Source organism: Pseudorasbora parva, chromosome 12 (assembly GCF_024679245.1).
Source record: "Pseudorasbora parva isolate DD20220531a chromosome 12, ASM2467924v1, whole genome shotgun sequence".
Taxonomy (NCBI): Eukaryota; Metazoa; Chordata; class Actinopteri; order Cypriniformes; family Gobionidae; genus Pseudorasbora; species Pseudorasbora parva.
In genome coordinates, this window is record NC_090183.1 from 12,380,991 (window position 1) to 12,396,244 (window position 15,254).

Sequence of the window (15,254 nt, forward strand, 5' to 3'; positions counted from 1 at the left end):
GTGTGTGTGTCAACACTGTATTTGAAGGCAGGCGAGTGCATTTCTCAGCTGACAGGCATCAAAGCATGCCGCACCTCCCAGAACTGTATAGATCTGATTTTCAGAGCAGAGTAATGTGTAAAGGTCGTGATCCAAAGGGATCACATCATCTAAACACCTAAGCTGAATGCTTGTGATTTGCACACCAGGCAGTTGCTCGGCTTGTTCGGTGCATGCAGACCCAAGCTCATCTAGAGCTGTAGGTTGAATTGAACTATGAGATGAATGAGATTACTGGAAAATCTTAGATAGTTTTGACTGTCAGCAGTGCTCAAGTGCACTTTATGAGAGAGAAATATATGTGCAAAGGTGCAGGTGACTTGCACGCTCACAGTACAAGCCCCAAGAGGAGTGATGATTTTTGCTGAGAACCGTTCCGTGATTATGGCTGTTTGTCATCAGCACTGACATCTCAGGCTTTGCTGGATTGGTGCAAAGTGTGAGACGCCCACTAAAGTGCTGAAGCAGGCGTTATGGTAGATGACATGTTAACCTTCTGTAAGCAGTCAATGAGATTGATGGCCTTGGCAGGCTCCATGATGTAATAGCCATAGAAAACAAGTGACATGATTTGAATTGTGAGATTCCACAGCAAGAGTGCAATTTAAACGTCACTTTCATCATGTAATATAGCTTTATCTCATCATTCCACACACAACTGCGGTGTATAAGAACATTACAGGTGTGTAGTTTTACATTGCTGAACCTACTTCTGTCATGTTGCATTTTTCTTTGACCTATGATGCACTAACAACTGTGAAAACACTTCCCTGTGTACTACACCATTTTAATATTTTGGGTAAATGAATACATTAATTACTCACCCTCATGTCATTCCAAACCTGTAAGACTTTCATTCATCTTTGGAATACAAATGAAGATTTTTTTTTAAATGAAAGATGAGTATTAAATATAACTTTCTGTCCATCCATTTTCAGCTACAGAGATATAATCGCTTTATATGATGAAGGCTTTTATTTACATATAAATAGTATGGTAAACGGAAACTCAAGCATGTTCACTTGACGTGCAAAAACCAATGCGATTCATTCTCGTGTTACACTGTACGTTTGAGCTTCCTCGAGAACAAGTTTAGTTAATTATTGTGTTACACAGCACATTTGATCTTCAAGAACCAATGAGGTTCATTCACGAGTTACGCAGGATGTTTAATCTCCTGCAAGAACCAATGAGGTTCATTCACGAGTTACGCAGGATGTTTAATCTGCAAGAACCAATGAGGTTCATTCACGAGTTACGCAGGATGTTTAATCTCCTGCAAGAACCAATGAGGTTCATTCTCGTGTTACGCAGGATGTTTAATCTCCTGCAAGAACCAATGAGGTTCATTCTCGTGTTACGCAAGATGTTTAATCTCCTGCAAGAACCAATGAGGTTCATTCTCGTGTTACGGAACACGTTTCTGCTTCTGCAAGAACCAATGAGGTTCATTCTCGAGTTACGCAGCACATTTGATCTCCTGCAAGAACCAATGAGGTTCATTCACGAGTTACGCAGGATGTTTAATCTCCTGCAAGAACCAATAAGGTTCATTCTCATGTTACGCAGCACATTTGAACTTCTGCAAGAACCAATGAGGTTCATTCTCGTGTTACGGAGCACGTTTGAGCTTTCACAAGAACCAATGAGGTTCATTCTCGTGTTACGGAGCACGTTTGAGCTTTCACAAAAACCAATGAGGTCCATTCTTGTGTTACGGAGCTCATTTTAGCTTCTTCACGAATCAGTGAGGTTCATTCTAGTGCTACGCAGCACGTTTGAACCAATGAGGTTCCACAAGAACCAATGAGGTTTGTTCCCGTGTATCAAGCAAGTTGGGCCGCTGTTTGTGTTTGCTGATCAATGTGTATATGAATAATATCCTAAATTAAATCTGTTCATCATATAAAGCAATCAAGTCTCATTAGAAAATTTGGTGGTAGTAGTTGCATATTGTTGTCAATGGGAAAGAAAGCTCTCAGATTTCATCAAAAAGAACTTCATTTGTGATCCGAAGACGAATTTTAGGGTTTTGAAATGACAAGTAATTCAGTACATAATTTTCATTTTTCAGTGAACTATTCATTTAAAGGGCAACTTTAAACTTTAAGATAAAGTCCAAACAGTGAAAATCCTGGTGTTTTTGGACTGTATATCAACAGTGATATTTTACATATTGTCAGCTATAAAAAAAAAAATGGTTTATCCAAAAAATAACATAAAAAATGTCCCCAGTATACTTTTTACAAGGGTATATTTTAAATATATCTTTTTACAAGGGTATACTGTGTATTATTTTACACAGTATACACTTTTTGCAGTTGACCCTGAGTTTCCTATAGGTTAAAGTGCTTTGTTCAAGAGTTTTTTTTACCCCTGCATCACATTTTCTAAATCCTAAGCACTATTGGGATCCGTCTGTAAGTGTTTGTTAGAGTTCAACTAGTTGGGTCATGTGGGGCCTTATCAAATGCTTTGGCAAATAGCTTGAAGAGCCAGCACAAACTCATGACAGTGCTGAGCAGCAGAATGGCCTTGAAGTCATGCTGGTGAAGCCACACTCCTGTCAAAGACATTGATTAATGTTCCCTGGGGTCACGCCACCCTCTGGGACCTCACATAAGCTGCCCTATCTGATCAGAAATGCAGCCGTTGGAGATGCCAACACAACTGTAGGCTCCTCAAACAATGTCATGACTTACAAAGACAAACATCCATACATTCATATACTTATTCTATATGCCAATGTTATTACAGCCATACTCATGACCTTAAACTCATGGAGTGGTGGTCAAGCTATGTGCCCCAGTTTGGTCATCAGTTTAATACATGGTGGTTTTCTGTTTAATATACAAGTTAATTTGCCAGATCTAAAAATAAGGGTAAAAATTCTTTCATGAGAGTGAATGAGTAAATAATAAATTATTTACTAGTACTAACTCGTAAACTTAAAATAACTTTAAAATAACTTCTGGTTATGTAATGAACTCAATGAGTTTGACTCAGATACACTTACATTTTATGTATAAAAAATACCTGACAGAGAGATATGAGAGAGGGTGTTCAACATTATAGTCAGTGATTCATTGGATGCTTCAGATGTTACCAAGAAACAAAATGATCTGCATCCGAAAGTTTTCATGGTTTGTGTGGATTTATATTACCATTGAGCTCAAAATTTACAGCAACAATTTTTCACAGATACAGGAGCCATAATGTTTTGAATTTTTTAAGTCTGTTCTTGATGCCGATTTCCTCAATAGTGGATTCTTCTGAGGTGAGTTTAGGAGAACCAGCTCTTTCTCGGGCATAAACATTTACACAATATTTTGTGCATATATAAGTTAATATTAATGAATGACAGCCAATGATCTGATGTATGTCTACTCAAAAAATAAAAAAATAAAAAATAAGTTGGATGATCATATAGAATTTCCAGTTAGCATCAGAAATTCATATTTGGTATGTTTCCTCAGACTGACCTGTTGTTGTTTTTTTGAAGTTTGCACATTGTATTCCCAAGATTCAGGCAAATTTGTCATGGGTCACACATCAGCCACTCATCTCAACAAACGAAATGAATCAAAATTATTTTGATAACTTTTTCCTGGAATATCTTAAGATGGTGGCTACCCAGTTTAGTATAAAGAAAGGACGAGTTTGAAAATTAGAATGGTGTATTAATTTTATATATAAAAATAAAACAAAAAAAGACATATTTTGTGTCACTTGATGCAAGAACAATTAGAAAATAATGCTATAGCACTTTGTTTATAGTAGCACATTGTGGCAGATTCTTACAAATTTTGGTACACAGCCTCAGTTTGACACAATTTTTGAACAGTCTGCCCTGATTGGACAATATTTCCTGCAAACTGATTGGTTGCTAGTATCAATGTTTGCTGGTTTTTCTGAGTAATACTTGGATACAGTGTTAGCATTTTCCCCAAAGAAGATGCATACTAATTTTCAACTTGATTGAGCATGGTTGCAGAGTTATGAGGTTTCTGTTGTAGAGCACCCTATGGGCAGAATTTGATGCAGCTTTTGTATCCTCAGAATGTCCTTTTGTTTATGTATATCAAGTTTTTCCAAGACTTTGCTTTTGGCAGATACTTCTGGGCACTGTACACCTCAGCATGCGCTGACCCCGCTCTGTGGCCTACCACTTTGTGGCTGTGTTGCTGTTGTTCCCAGTTGCTTCCCCTTTATTATAATACCACTAGCAGTTGACCGTGGAATATTTAGTAGTGAGGAAATTTCATGAATGGACTTATTGCACAGGTGATTCTAGCCCTTCTTCCATTATTTAAAACACCTATAGTGGCACTTATTTGGGACCATTCTGCCAAGCTTGGGGTCTCTATGATTTACAGTATTTGACTCACATACACTTTTAGGCTAGAAAAATAGCAGACGAAAAACAGAACAAACACGGTGCTTATTACTATGTAGCTAACATCTGCCATGTTGGATGAGGTGATCATGCATTTAAAAAGCATTTAACAGAGAAGTGAGTGAAATGAATTGAGTCAAACTGATAGACACGTTATATTTATGATGACAGACGGAAGTGGTAAAGACAGGATCTGCTTCTGTGGTTACTGCTGGCTCTGGCACTGTGGGACATTACTGTAGGAGGCTTTTTGGTTAAGTATTTGGGGTGCTGACATAAAGGTTGATATGTTCCCACACAGGTTATTGCAACTGAAAAGGTGACTTCAGATTGCTCAAGGCGGTTATTCCAGTAATTACTAATTGGCTGCATTGTATGCTATATAACCTGTGCTTAAAGAATCTGCTGAACAGAGTTGTGTTCAGGCACATAAAAATACATTTATGGTCCATAAATGGGTAAACCTGGAAGTTAGATTAGAAAAAAAAATGCTCCCTTCAGAAGAAAAGAAAAAAATAACAATGTTTACTTCTATTTTAACATCCTATATATTTTATGATCTATTTTATTTGCAAACATATCTGTGCATTGACTCAAAGTTTTGGTATTTTCTCTCTGTTCTCTAAAACAGTGAGCTAATATAGTTGTCGGTTTTATGGTTTACTGGTATTAACACCTGCAGCTTGACTGGACTCATCACTCATGCTTTTATGTTATGGTAATTTTGTCACACAATCTGGATGCCAAATATGCAGGTTCAATACTTGTTGCTTTTTTTAAACATCTTACATCATACAACGAAGCTGCCAGCGCTACGAATTTAAAACAGAAATAAACCCCGGACTTAGGTGGGCTTTAAAAAATAAGCAAATTCTGCTGTCGTCCAGAGAATAGGCAGAGATAAATAAATGTATGTCTTAACAGAAATGTAAAATAAAAAACTGCAGCAATAGGAAAAATTATGGTTTATATTTGATATTCAATATTATCCATATTAAAAATAAAAAGTAAATATTGTGGTAGATTTTTCCTACACCAACCTGATTTAAGTTAAACGGGGCGTTTCTTTTTTTCGAAACACAATTTAATACTCTATTAGGCGTCTCCTCTTCGACACCTGCTTTGAGTCAGACGTTGTTTCACACCTTTTTAACACTATAACTTGGGAATGGAAGTAAGATCTCTAGTGTCTATCCTGCCGCACAGCAATAATCAGACAGACTCCATACATAAATGAAGGTCCTTCTTCAAAAAAATGTGCATATGTGATAAAAGTTCACATGTGGGCGGAGCTTATGTGACACAATGACTATAGGACAATTCACCATGACGTCACAACAGTAATAAACGTTCTTCCGGGTGGCAAAAGCCAAAGCGTTCCTATGGCAACGCTAGTAAATTGCTTGGGACTCAGACATAGTTAACATGATTATTGAGGGACTGATTAATTAATTCAGGAGATAGCAATACATGCAATGCCTAACCTTGGTCTGGTAGATGTAGCGCTAGTCTACTACCATAATTTTTAAATGAGCTTCAGCATACCCTTGAGTAGTTATTTTAGTGACTGTTGCTGTTTGACTTACTATAAGTTAGGCTATCGTAGATGGTCTATTTCCTTCTTATCTGACTAAAAAAAGGCTATGATGGTTTTCTGTGGCTCGTCGGGGTCGGATCAGATGGCACAGACGTGAGCTTCTGATGGTCAAAAGGAAAGGATAGCGTGCTGTAGACTAGCGCTACTCTGCTAACGTTAGGCATTCACTCAAACTAAACTCGCGGTGATGATGAAGCCAGTGTGGTACACGCATCAATCATCCATCAGCCTAAAACTATGTTTTGCTTTTCCTATTTCTTCCATTGACATTTGATCAGTAGCCTACATGACACTAGAAGTTTGGTTCCTACTTTTACTCCAGGCAGTGACTGGCAATGAGTTCGATCTTTAAAAGAGATCTAAAGTTTACTAATATTAGTCTCGAATTTCCCCTGCTGAAGATAATTGCTCTGCTATGATTTTGTAGATGGACCGTTTTGAGAATACTTCTCTGTAGCGCCACTTTTGACGACGTCCACTCGCTTTAACCTCCTCACCCACAGGTTTTGCTGGATATATTTACTTTTTTCTGAATGAAATAGATACAATCCTACACCTTTTGCTGTGTATCTGACGGCTAAATGGCTATCCACCTCTCACTCAAAGTAACCACGGCCTTAATTGTGCAGAACTTTAAGGCTTTATAATGAATGAGTTATAGAAAAAATTCATCCCCCTAAGAGTTGTCAGAAAGGTCAAAATTAGCCGTATAGGCCAAAACCACAATTTGTACCAGGCTGTAAAGCATAGAAGTCTCTACATAGAAACTAAAGTGGAAAATCAATTTACAATCAATACTTTTCACTCGAAATCTGAGTCAAGTATGTGATAAGCAACAACTTTCATTGCTATAAGACAATCAATATACTGTAGATGTGTGACTGCAGTGTGAATGGAAAAGTTAATGTATAGATAGATTAGTAAATAAGTGTAATGCTTATTAAAAGACAAGAGACATTGCTATTTGTTTTGAGTGTTTAAGTGGGGGAAGGGGGTAATAGGGATCTTGCATAAGGCAACAAAATGGTCAGAAATTACCCCAATGCCATTAATGTTCCTTAGCAGTCCAACAGCATAAACCAAGAGATTAATTTAAGTCAGTACACTCTGAACTCTGACTTAAAGTTGAGCTTTGGAGAAATGAACACATCTAATGAAGCAATGTGGCATCTCAGAAGGATTTGACAGCTGTCATTTACACAATGCCTATTCTAAACAAAATCAGTAACAATGGACGGTTTTTAACCTCTTCTTAAACCCTTTGAAAATTTATGAGTGTTTTGCAACAAGATCTAAACCGAGGGACTGATTTATGATTTATGGTCACGCATCACTGTTTATATATGTGAACTAGAGTGGGCCGGTAGTTTGTCTCAGTGTGCAGCAGTATGGCTGGAAGGTGATGTCATCCAAACACCGAAACATCTGATCCATTGTGAGGTGGAAAATTGGTTAACGGGAAAGACAAACTGCTCAGTTTACCGAATCTCTGTCTATAAGTGTCAAATGTTACATTCATGTCTGTCTTCATGTTCATGTAGTTCAAATGGGGGAACACAGTGCTAGCAATGACAAGGTGATGGAGTTTTTTTTCCAGGAAACATATGTAAACGTATAACACTGTAAACTAAAATGCTTGCTACATGAAGACAAATGTCTTCCACTGTCATCCAGTATTCTCATTTCATTTCTTATGATCTGAAAATATTCTGACAAATGTTCTCTGGCGATTTGGTCTGTCCTTGATAGCAAAGTAGATTTTCGTAGAGCTATCCATTTCATCTCTTGCATTAAAGGGATAGTCATTCCCTAAAAAAATTTTCAATGGGAAACTAAACTTGTTACCAACATTCTTCAAAATAACTTATTTTGTTTCACAGAAGAAAGAAATGCATACAGGTTCAATTACTTAAGAGTGAGTGTATGATTACATAACTTTAATTATGGGTGCCCTTTAAGCCATTTTCTATATTCTGACCACCAGGTGGCATCATACAGAAAACATACACGATGACAAGCATTTCAATTTTCAAGACCAAGTCATCTGACTTTACATAAAATGTATTATCAATATATATATAAAACATATCATAGTTAATTTGATCCCATTAGGGTTTCTGTTATAGCTTCTCTGTTAAGAATGTCCTCTCTCATGTCAAATAAAACATAAAACAATGATTTTGTGAATATTTATTAGGGGCAAATAAACAGTTTTGTATGTTTTAATTATAAAACACGTGGATGTCAAAAGTTTTATTTCAGCATCATTTAAACTCTTTCAAAATGTGCTCTCTTTACATCAACTGCACATGAATAAGAAACAAAACAATATTTACATGTCGTACATTGTTAAAATGACTCTAAATACGCTGAGAAATATAGATAGCAGCTTTACAGCCAACCTGTATTGCTGTTTTCAAAAGAAAGTATCCTGGCACCTATAGAGGGGGAAAAAATTAATAAAATATTTGAATGAATACACAAAAAACAGTGTAACATTTCCCAGGATTCAAACAAAGAAACTGACATGCAAAACTCACCGACTCAGCGTCATGCTCCAGTCCTGTGTCATGATGTTCTATTTCATCATCACGAAATTCTTTAATAATCTGATTGAATTTAAAAAAATGAGTTTATGTCTCAGTGTGCATATTGCTAAAAACAACAACAAAATAAAGTCAACAGATGCACAAGAATCCTAAGTGAAGCCCAAACACACATGCTTTATTAGTGATCTTTTTTTATTAATAAAATATCACTGAAAGTTTAAAATGAACAAAGACCAGTGTCATAAAGAACGACAAGTCTGATCAAATGATTGCATTTTTTGAGATTACTGGCTGATTTTAGAAACAGGATGAATAAAACTACATTAGCTATACACTCAGGATACCTTGTATAAAATTACATGTGCCAAACAATACCCTTTTTACCACAGTTAAAGGAATTTGATTTGATTGGCTCTCTGGCTGTCAGTCATTATATATTGAAAAAAAGTTTTTGGATGTCTGCCATGTGTTTACATGCACATGAACTTTAAAGACATCCCATTCTTATTCCATATGATTTAATATGGAGTTGGCCCACCCTTTGCTGCTATAACAGCTTCAACTCTATTGGGAAGGCTTTCCACAAGGTTTAGGAGTGTGTTTATGGGAAAGTTTTACCATTCTTCTAAAAGCATTTGTGAGGTGAGGCACTCATGTTGGATTAAAAGGCCTGGCTTGCAGTCTCTGCTTTAATTAATCCCAAAGGAGTTTTATCAGGGTGAGGCCAGGACTTTGCAGGTCAGTCAAGTTCCCCCACACAATCTTTATGGACCTTGCTTTGTGCACTGGTGTGCAGTCATCTTGGAACAGGAAAGTGCCATCCCTAAACTGTTCCCACAATGTTGGGAGCATGACATTGTCCAAAATGTCTTGGTATGCTGAAGCATTAAGAGTTCCTTTCACTGGAACTAAGAGGGCAAGCCCAACCCCTGAAAAACAACCCCACACCATAATCCCCCCATCACCAAATTTTACACTTGGCACAATGCAGTCAGGCAAGTACCATTCTCCAGGCAACCACCAAACCCAGACTCATCCATTAGTGATTTTGAACGAATCTTTTATATGACTCGAGAACGACGGGTTTTCTCAGAGAGTGATTCGTTCATTTTGTGTTGACCGCGCATGCGCAACATCCCATATCTGTACAGGGAACAGAATTGATTAGTTAATCTTTCGAGTCCAGGTTTGAGCCATTCGTTCATCAAGTCCCAGCCCCATAGACAAGGCTATGCAGTCTGTACCGTAAACAGAAATGATTCGTTCTCTTGAGTCTTCGGTCTGACTCTCGTTCTTTTGTCACGTAACGTGACAGCAGTGTTGGATACATAAATAGGTCATTCACAACCATCCTCACAAACAAGTGCATAGTTTTTTTTTTTAGCTAGTAGGCCTATAATAATTGATTTTCCTATGAATCCTGGACACATTGGGTTGGTCAGAATGGATAGGCATAATAACAGTTTATTTCCCATATCTTCTGATGATTTAATAATAATAAATATATTACAACATGCAGTCAATAATACGACTGTAATGTTGTACATGTTGTGACTTGTGAGACACTGAACCGGCACGGTCATGTGACAAAAGAACGTGACTCAGAGTTAGACCCGAAGAACAACTTGAACAAGAAGAATTGAGAGATGAACTGCTTTTGCATTCAGCCTACTCGAACAAACGACTTGAACGAGAAGACTCGAGAGATTAACCAATCTCTTCTGTTTCCGGTGACTGCATAGCTTTGCCTATGGGGCTGGGACTTGATGAATAAATGACTGGAAGACTCAAGAGAACTAATCTTTTCTGTTTCCGGATGCATGTATTACATGAGTCTGTCACGGCCCAGATCAGACATGATGACAGAACTAACGGCTAAAACCAGAAGTCATGAGAGGTGTACTAATCTTTCTAGGGAACAGACGTGATTAAATGTCAAGTGACTTTAGAAAGAATCAGGAGGTGAGGCAAGTTAAGCAATTAATTAATCATTTTTATTCTCAAAGTTTGGCCATGACTGCATTAGTTTATAGTTTATTTTTTATTCCAAAAGTAGTAAATTGGTTGAAAAATGTAACATGTAACATTTTAATTAGATTCTGCTTAAATTAACTAAATTAACTAAATGACTTGAACAAAGATTCGTTCATTTTGCTGAACAAGATTCAAAGATTCAAGTCAGTAAAATGATCCAAACTTCCCACCACTATCATCCATCCGATTGCCAGACAGAAAAGTGTGATTCGTCACTCCAGAGAACTCCACTGCTCTAGAGTCAAGTGGCGGCATGCTTTACAACACTGCATCCGATGCTTTGCATTGCACTTGGGTGATGTAAACCCATTTCATGAAGCTCTCTACTCCTAATCTATTCTGAAGGCCACATGAAGTTTGGAGGTCTGTAGCTATTGACTTACTGTAGCCATGTGCACAGTGCACTTCAGTATGTGCTGACCACACTTTGTGATTTTACGTGGCCTATCACTTCGTGGCTGAATTACTTTTGCTCCCATTTGCTTCCACTTTGCTATAATACCACTAATAGTTGACCGCGCAATATTTAGTAGTAAGAAAATGTCACAAATGGACTTATTGCACAGGTGGCAACCCATCACGGTACCATGTTCGAATTTACTGAGATCCTGAGAGAGCCCATTCTTTCACAAATGTTTGTAGAAGCGTCTGCATACCTAGATGCTTAATTTTATACACCCGTGGCCATGGAAGTGATTTGACCACCTGAATTCAATTATTTGGAGGGATGTCCTGATACTTTTGGCTATATAGTGTATCTCAATATACCCTTGCAGTGGTATACTGTTAGCAATCATCCCAATGCTGCCCACACTGCTAAGACCAGAATTTAGATGAATAAACAAGTGCTGTGTGCAAAAATGGCAGTGTTGAGAAAACCACAGTTAAGAAAGCATCAGATCATAGTGACATGGATATGTTTGCTCTGCAATCTGGCTCTCCAAGCCACGTCACATTTAATTTCGTAGCACTTTATACAATAGATTGCTTTAAAGCAAGCAGCTTAACATTATTAAAGGGGGGGTGAAATGCTGTTTCATGCATACTGAGCTTTTTACACTGTTAAAGACTTGGATTCCCATCCTAAACATAGACAAAGTTTCAAAAACTAATGTTGGACGTTTGATGGAGTATTTCTGTGTCAAAAATACTCCTTCCGGTTTCTCACAAGTTTCGGCGAGTTTTTTTAGAATATGGGTCTACTTGACGTTAATAAGAGCGGAAGGTCCTTGTATGGGCTGTACGGGCTCTTCTCCCGGTAGGGTGCGCGCGCGCGTGACTAGAGCACGCTGTAAACAGTCTCTCAGGTGCAGATCCAGTCGTCCGTGAACACTTATGTGGCGCCGCGCTTCTCTTTATTCCTATGGGTGACGTCGAGCGACTTCAACGCTTCAGCACAGCATTCCGGGAAGGCAGCGCCGCATTTGAACCGATTTGAACGCAGAAATGACGGGAAGCTTCACAACATCGCTTCAGTCGCGTCACAAAATGGATTTACACGCCACTGCTGTCAGGACTTTACCAAATCATACCAAAGAAGTGTGTTTTTGACGGAGCAGTCCCAGCGAAGCTTCGGTCCTGCTTTGGAAGCAGCAGGTGAGTTAACTTAAACTGCTTCAAATGTCTCTGCTTTTGGCTACAGACGCATGAGTAAACATCAGTAAACGACACGATCGCGTGCTTCGTCATTCAAATGCGCTAACTGTTAACGGTTACTCCATTGTTGTTCTCTGTATAACGTTACAGTATTCTGACGTGCAAAACCGTTTTGCTTGCTACTTCTAAGGTCTAGTCGCATACAATAGTCCATAAACCGAATCATGTCCTCATACACTGCGAGTAAAGACACAGAAATGAGGAGAGGCCATTAAATACAGTAACTTACATACCACAGAGACGGACGTCCTGATGTTGCCGTTTCTCCTGTTCAATTTATTTCTCCCTCAGATTTGATTGTGGATCATTATCTGTATTAGCTGAGATAGATGGGTTTCTCCACGCTTGAGGACGTCACCGCTTTGTGCGCTTATCATTCTTTACCTCCGCCCACACGATACGCCTCCAGGCGCTCGGTTTTTTCCGGAAAGACTCGGTACAGCCTATATTTCTTTTATAAATATGATAAAACTAAAGACTTTTCGGAGATATGAAGGATGCAATACTACTCTATAGGTACTCAAGATTGACATGAGATTGACTGAAACTGAGTGTTTCACCCCCCCCTTTAAACATAAAAAAGTCAATGCTGCATTCAATTAGAACAGGGGTCCCCAATCTCTGTCCTGGACCATTTACACATTTATATGCATTGATTAGCTGTTTCAGGTGTTTGATTGGGGTTGGAGCTAAACTCTGCAGGACAGTGGCCCTCCAGGACCGAGATTGGGGACCCCTGAATTAGAAGTACAACTTCTGTTACTACTATAAAGGGGCTCTCCAGTGTGTGCATTTTACTTGCCTTTGACCTTGACGAACTGAACAGAACAGAACAAATGAAGACTCAACTTATTACGCAATAAGACCAATGGTAAGTTGAAGGTGTTTACCAGCAGGAGTGAACAGCTTTAGCAAGTTGTTTCGAACTCCCAAAACAAACTTTGTTTTGGCCTGATTTTATTCAAAATTGCATCCCACCAGTTCATTCTTTGATTCTGTATATATGTATATCAGGCCCTTTATTATAAGTGTGCATGCACAGCACTGATATAAGCACACACATTACCTGTAATAACTCTGTATATCTCTCTGGATCAGTCTCCATGAGTGTTCGGATTTGGCTGTTGTAGTGCTCTGAGATGCTCTCCTCTACTGCAACAGTGCAGGCCATGGCTCCTTCCTTACCCAGAAGAGCAGTACAAGCCCCTGAAACCACAGTGGTAAGCTACAGTGCAAAATCAAGTAAATAAGCATGCCTCCATAAGAACATACCTAATGCAAACCCAGCGACATTCCATAGCGGCAACAATAATGTTGGCCGAACCCGATGCTCACCCAGGATCTCATTAAACTTTTCTAAATGTAGTTTCTCTTGGTCCCACATATGCTGCAGAGTAAAAAAAGCAAATTTACAATTTAAATTTATCAGTTATTCCATCCATTAAACTTGGCATAGTGCACTTAATCATTAGATATTTGGCATATGTGCATTTAAAGTCATCAGATTGACGTTCAGTACTTGGATTAGAGGCCCTGTCTGAGTTCTTCCGAGAACTGCCATCTGCCCAGCGTAGATCCGATTGGCTCCATACTCTCCTGCATGGTCAACCCTCAACATACTGTCCAGCATGGCTTTCTCCTCTTCGTCACGTGGTGGAGGAATGACGCTGTATCTTCTACACAACACGGAGCCATTTACTGCACACATATAAACACAATAACTCTGTAAGACAAAGAACACATTCACTTTGCCTCTAAATACACAAAAGATTGGTCACTCCTTCTCACGGTTTATTATTACTTATTCCTATTATTTTAAAATAATAGAAATCACTTCACAAACTATTAAAAAGCACAAATGAAACTATATAGTGACCATAAATGTACAGACTTTTTTGGATGCCTCCTTTTATAAAATATGTGATAAACTATTATATAACAAAAAATATATGACATAACACAATAAGATTTTTGGCCTGGTTACATTAAAATATCTTGATCTTCTCAGAAAAAGTAAAATAAATTACACAACAACTTCATAATTTATGTTTATATTCAATTAAGTGAAAATTCAAATATTAAATCAATTTTTAGCAGTGTCCAATAATTTGCATGCAACACTTTAGCTGCATTATTTTCCTCCATTATAAAATCTAAACATTTTTAATATAATATTTTAAGATACAACATAATCTACACCCTTTCTACAATAGGGTAGGAAAACAAGTACACTGAATTAGGTTAATTTAGCGCTTTTGAGTTATTCAGTTTATTGGGTAAGAGGGTTTATATAACACATCCACAATTTTTAAAGAGTTGCTAAAAACTGCAAACCCAATAGAAAATGAAATGAAAATACATTTTATGAAGGTTAAGCAATTCCAAACTCACTAGTTGAAAAAACAAAACAGAAATACAGTTTTTAGGCCTTATTTTGTTCCCAGTTAGTTAGTAAATTAATATGAGCACATTACGAGGACAATAATGTGGAAAAAAAAATACCATGATTAAAATATCTGTATATTAGATGTTGTCCTTATCTGCAAGTTTCAAATATTAAAATAAACTACACAATTTCTAAAATCAAAACATAAACCTTTAATCAGAACATTTACAAATAACGAGTTCTTTCCCCTTCCCCCACAATTCTTATTAACCAGTTTAAGTCCAGCGCTGAAACTCATCGTTTCAACAGCATTACAGCTGAAGTGCGAGGAACTGTTTTCTTGACATCAGTGTGTGATCCAGCTGTCATGAGCTCACACATACATGCACATATTTACCTCCGTTTACTGCACGACAGTTCCTTACGCTTGACGGACAGAAAACAAGACTAAGGTCAGGTCTCAAAGCACACTTCGCGGCTCTCTGCATGTCTAGAAATGATACAATTATATATCGCACTGTAAAGAGAAAAATTATATATTAGCACCACTGAAGGTTGTGGCGCTTTTGAGTGACGTCATCGCGTCGTACGTGCAGA

At 37.9% G+C, this 15,254-nt stretch overlaps 1 protein-coding gene across 1 annotated transcript; it reads right to left on the bottom strand.

The window, feature by feature from the left end:
* Positions 1-8,206: 8,206 nt before the first annotated feature.
* coq7 (coenzyme Q7 homolog, ubiquinone (yeast)) lies at positions 8,207-15,254 on the bottom strand. Its single transcript, XM_067458310.1, has 6 exons — positions 15,055-15,254; positions 13,791-13,969; positions 13,544-13,658; positions 13,338-13,477; positions 8,573-8,641; positions 8,207-8,470 (listed from the first exon to the last, which is right to left on the bottom strand). The coding sequence occupies exons 1-6, from the start codon at positions 15,143-15,145 to the stop codon at positions 8,393-8,395; spliced, it is 672 nt and encodes a 223-aa protein (XP_067314411.1). The 5' UTR covers positions 15,146-15,254; the 3' UTR covers positions 8,207-8,392.

Excerpts from the sequence above, each read along its gene's own strand:
- coq7 (XM_067458310.1), bottom strand. The coding sequence starts at position 15,145 with ATGCAGAGAGCCGCGAAGTGTGCTTTGAGACCTGACCTTAGTCTTGTT. Across the intron at positions 8,642-13,337 it reads GATATACAGAGTTATTACAG|ATTATTAAAGAATTTCGTGA; the intron begins GTAATGTGTGTG and ends AAATTCAATCAG. Across the intron at positions 8,471-8,572 it reads TGGAGCATGACGCTGAGTCG|GTGCCAGGATACTTTCTTTT; the intron begins GTGAGTTTTGCA and ends CCCCCTCTATAG.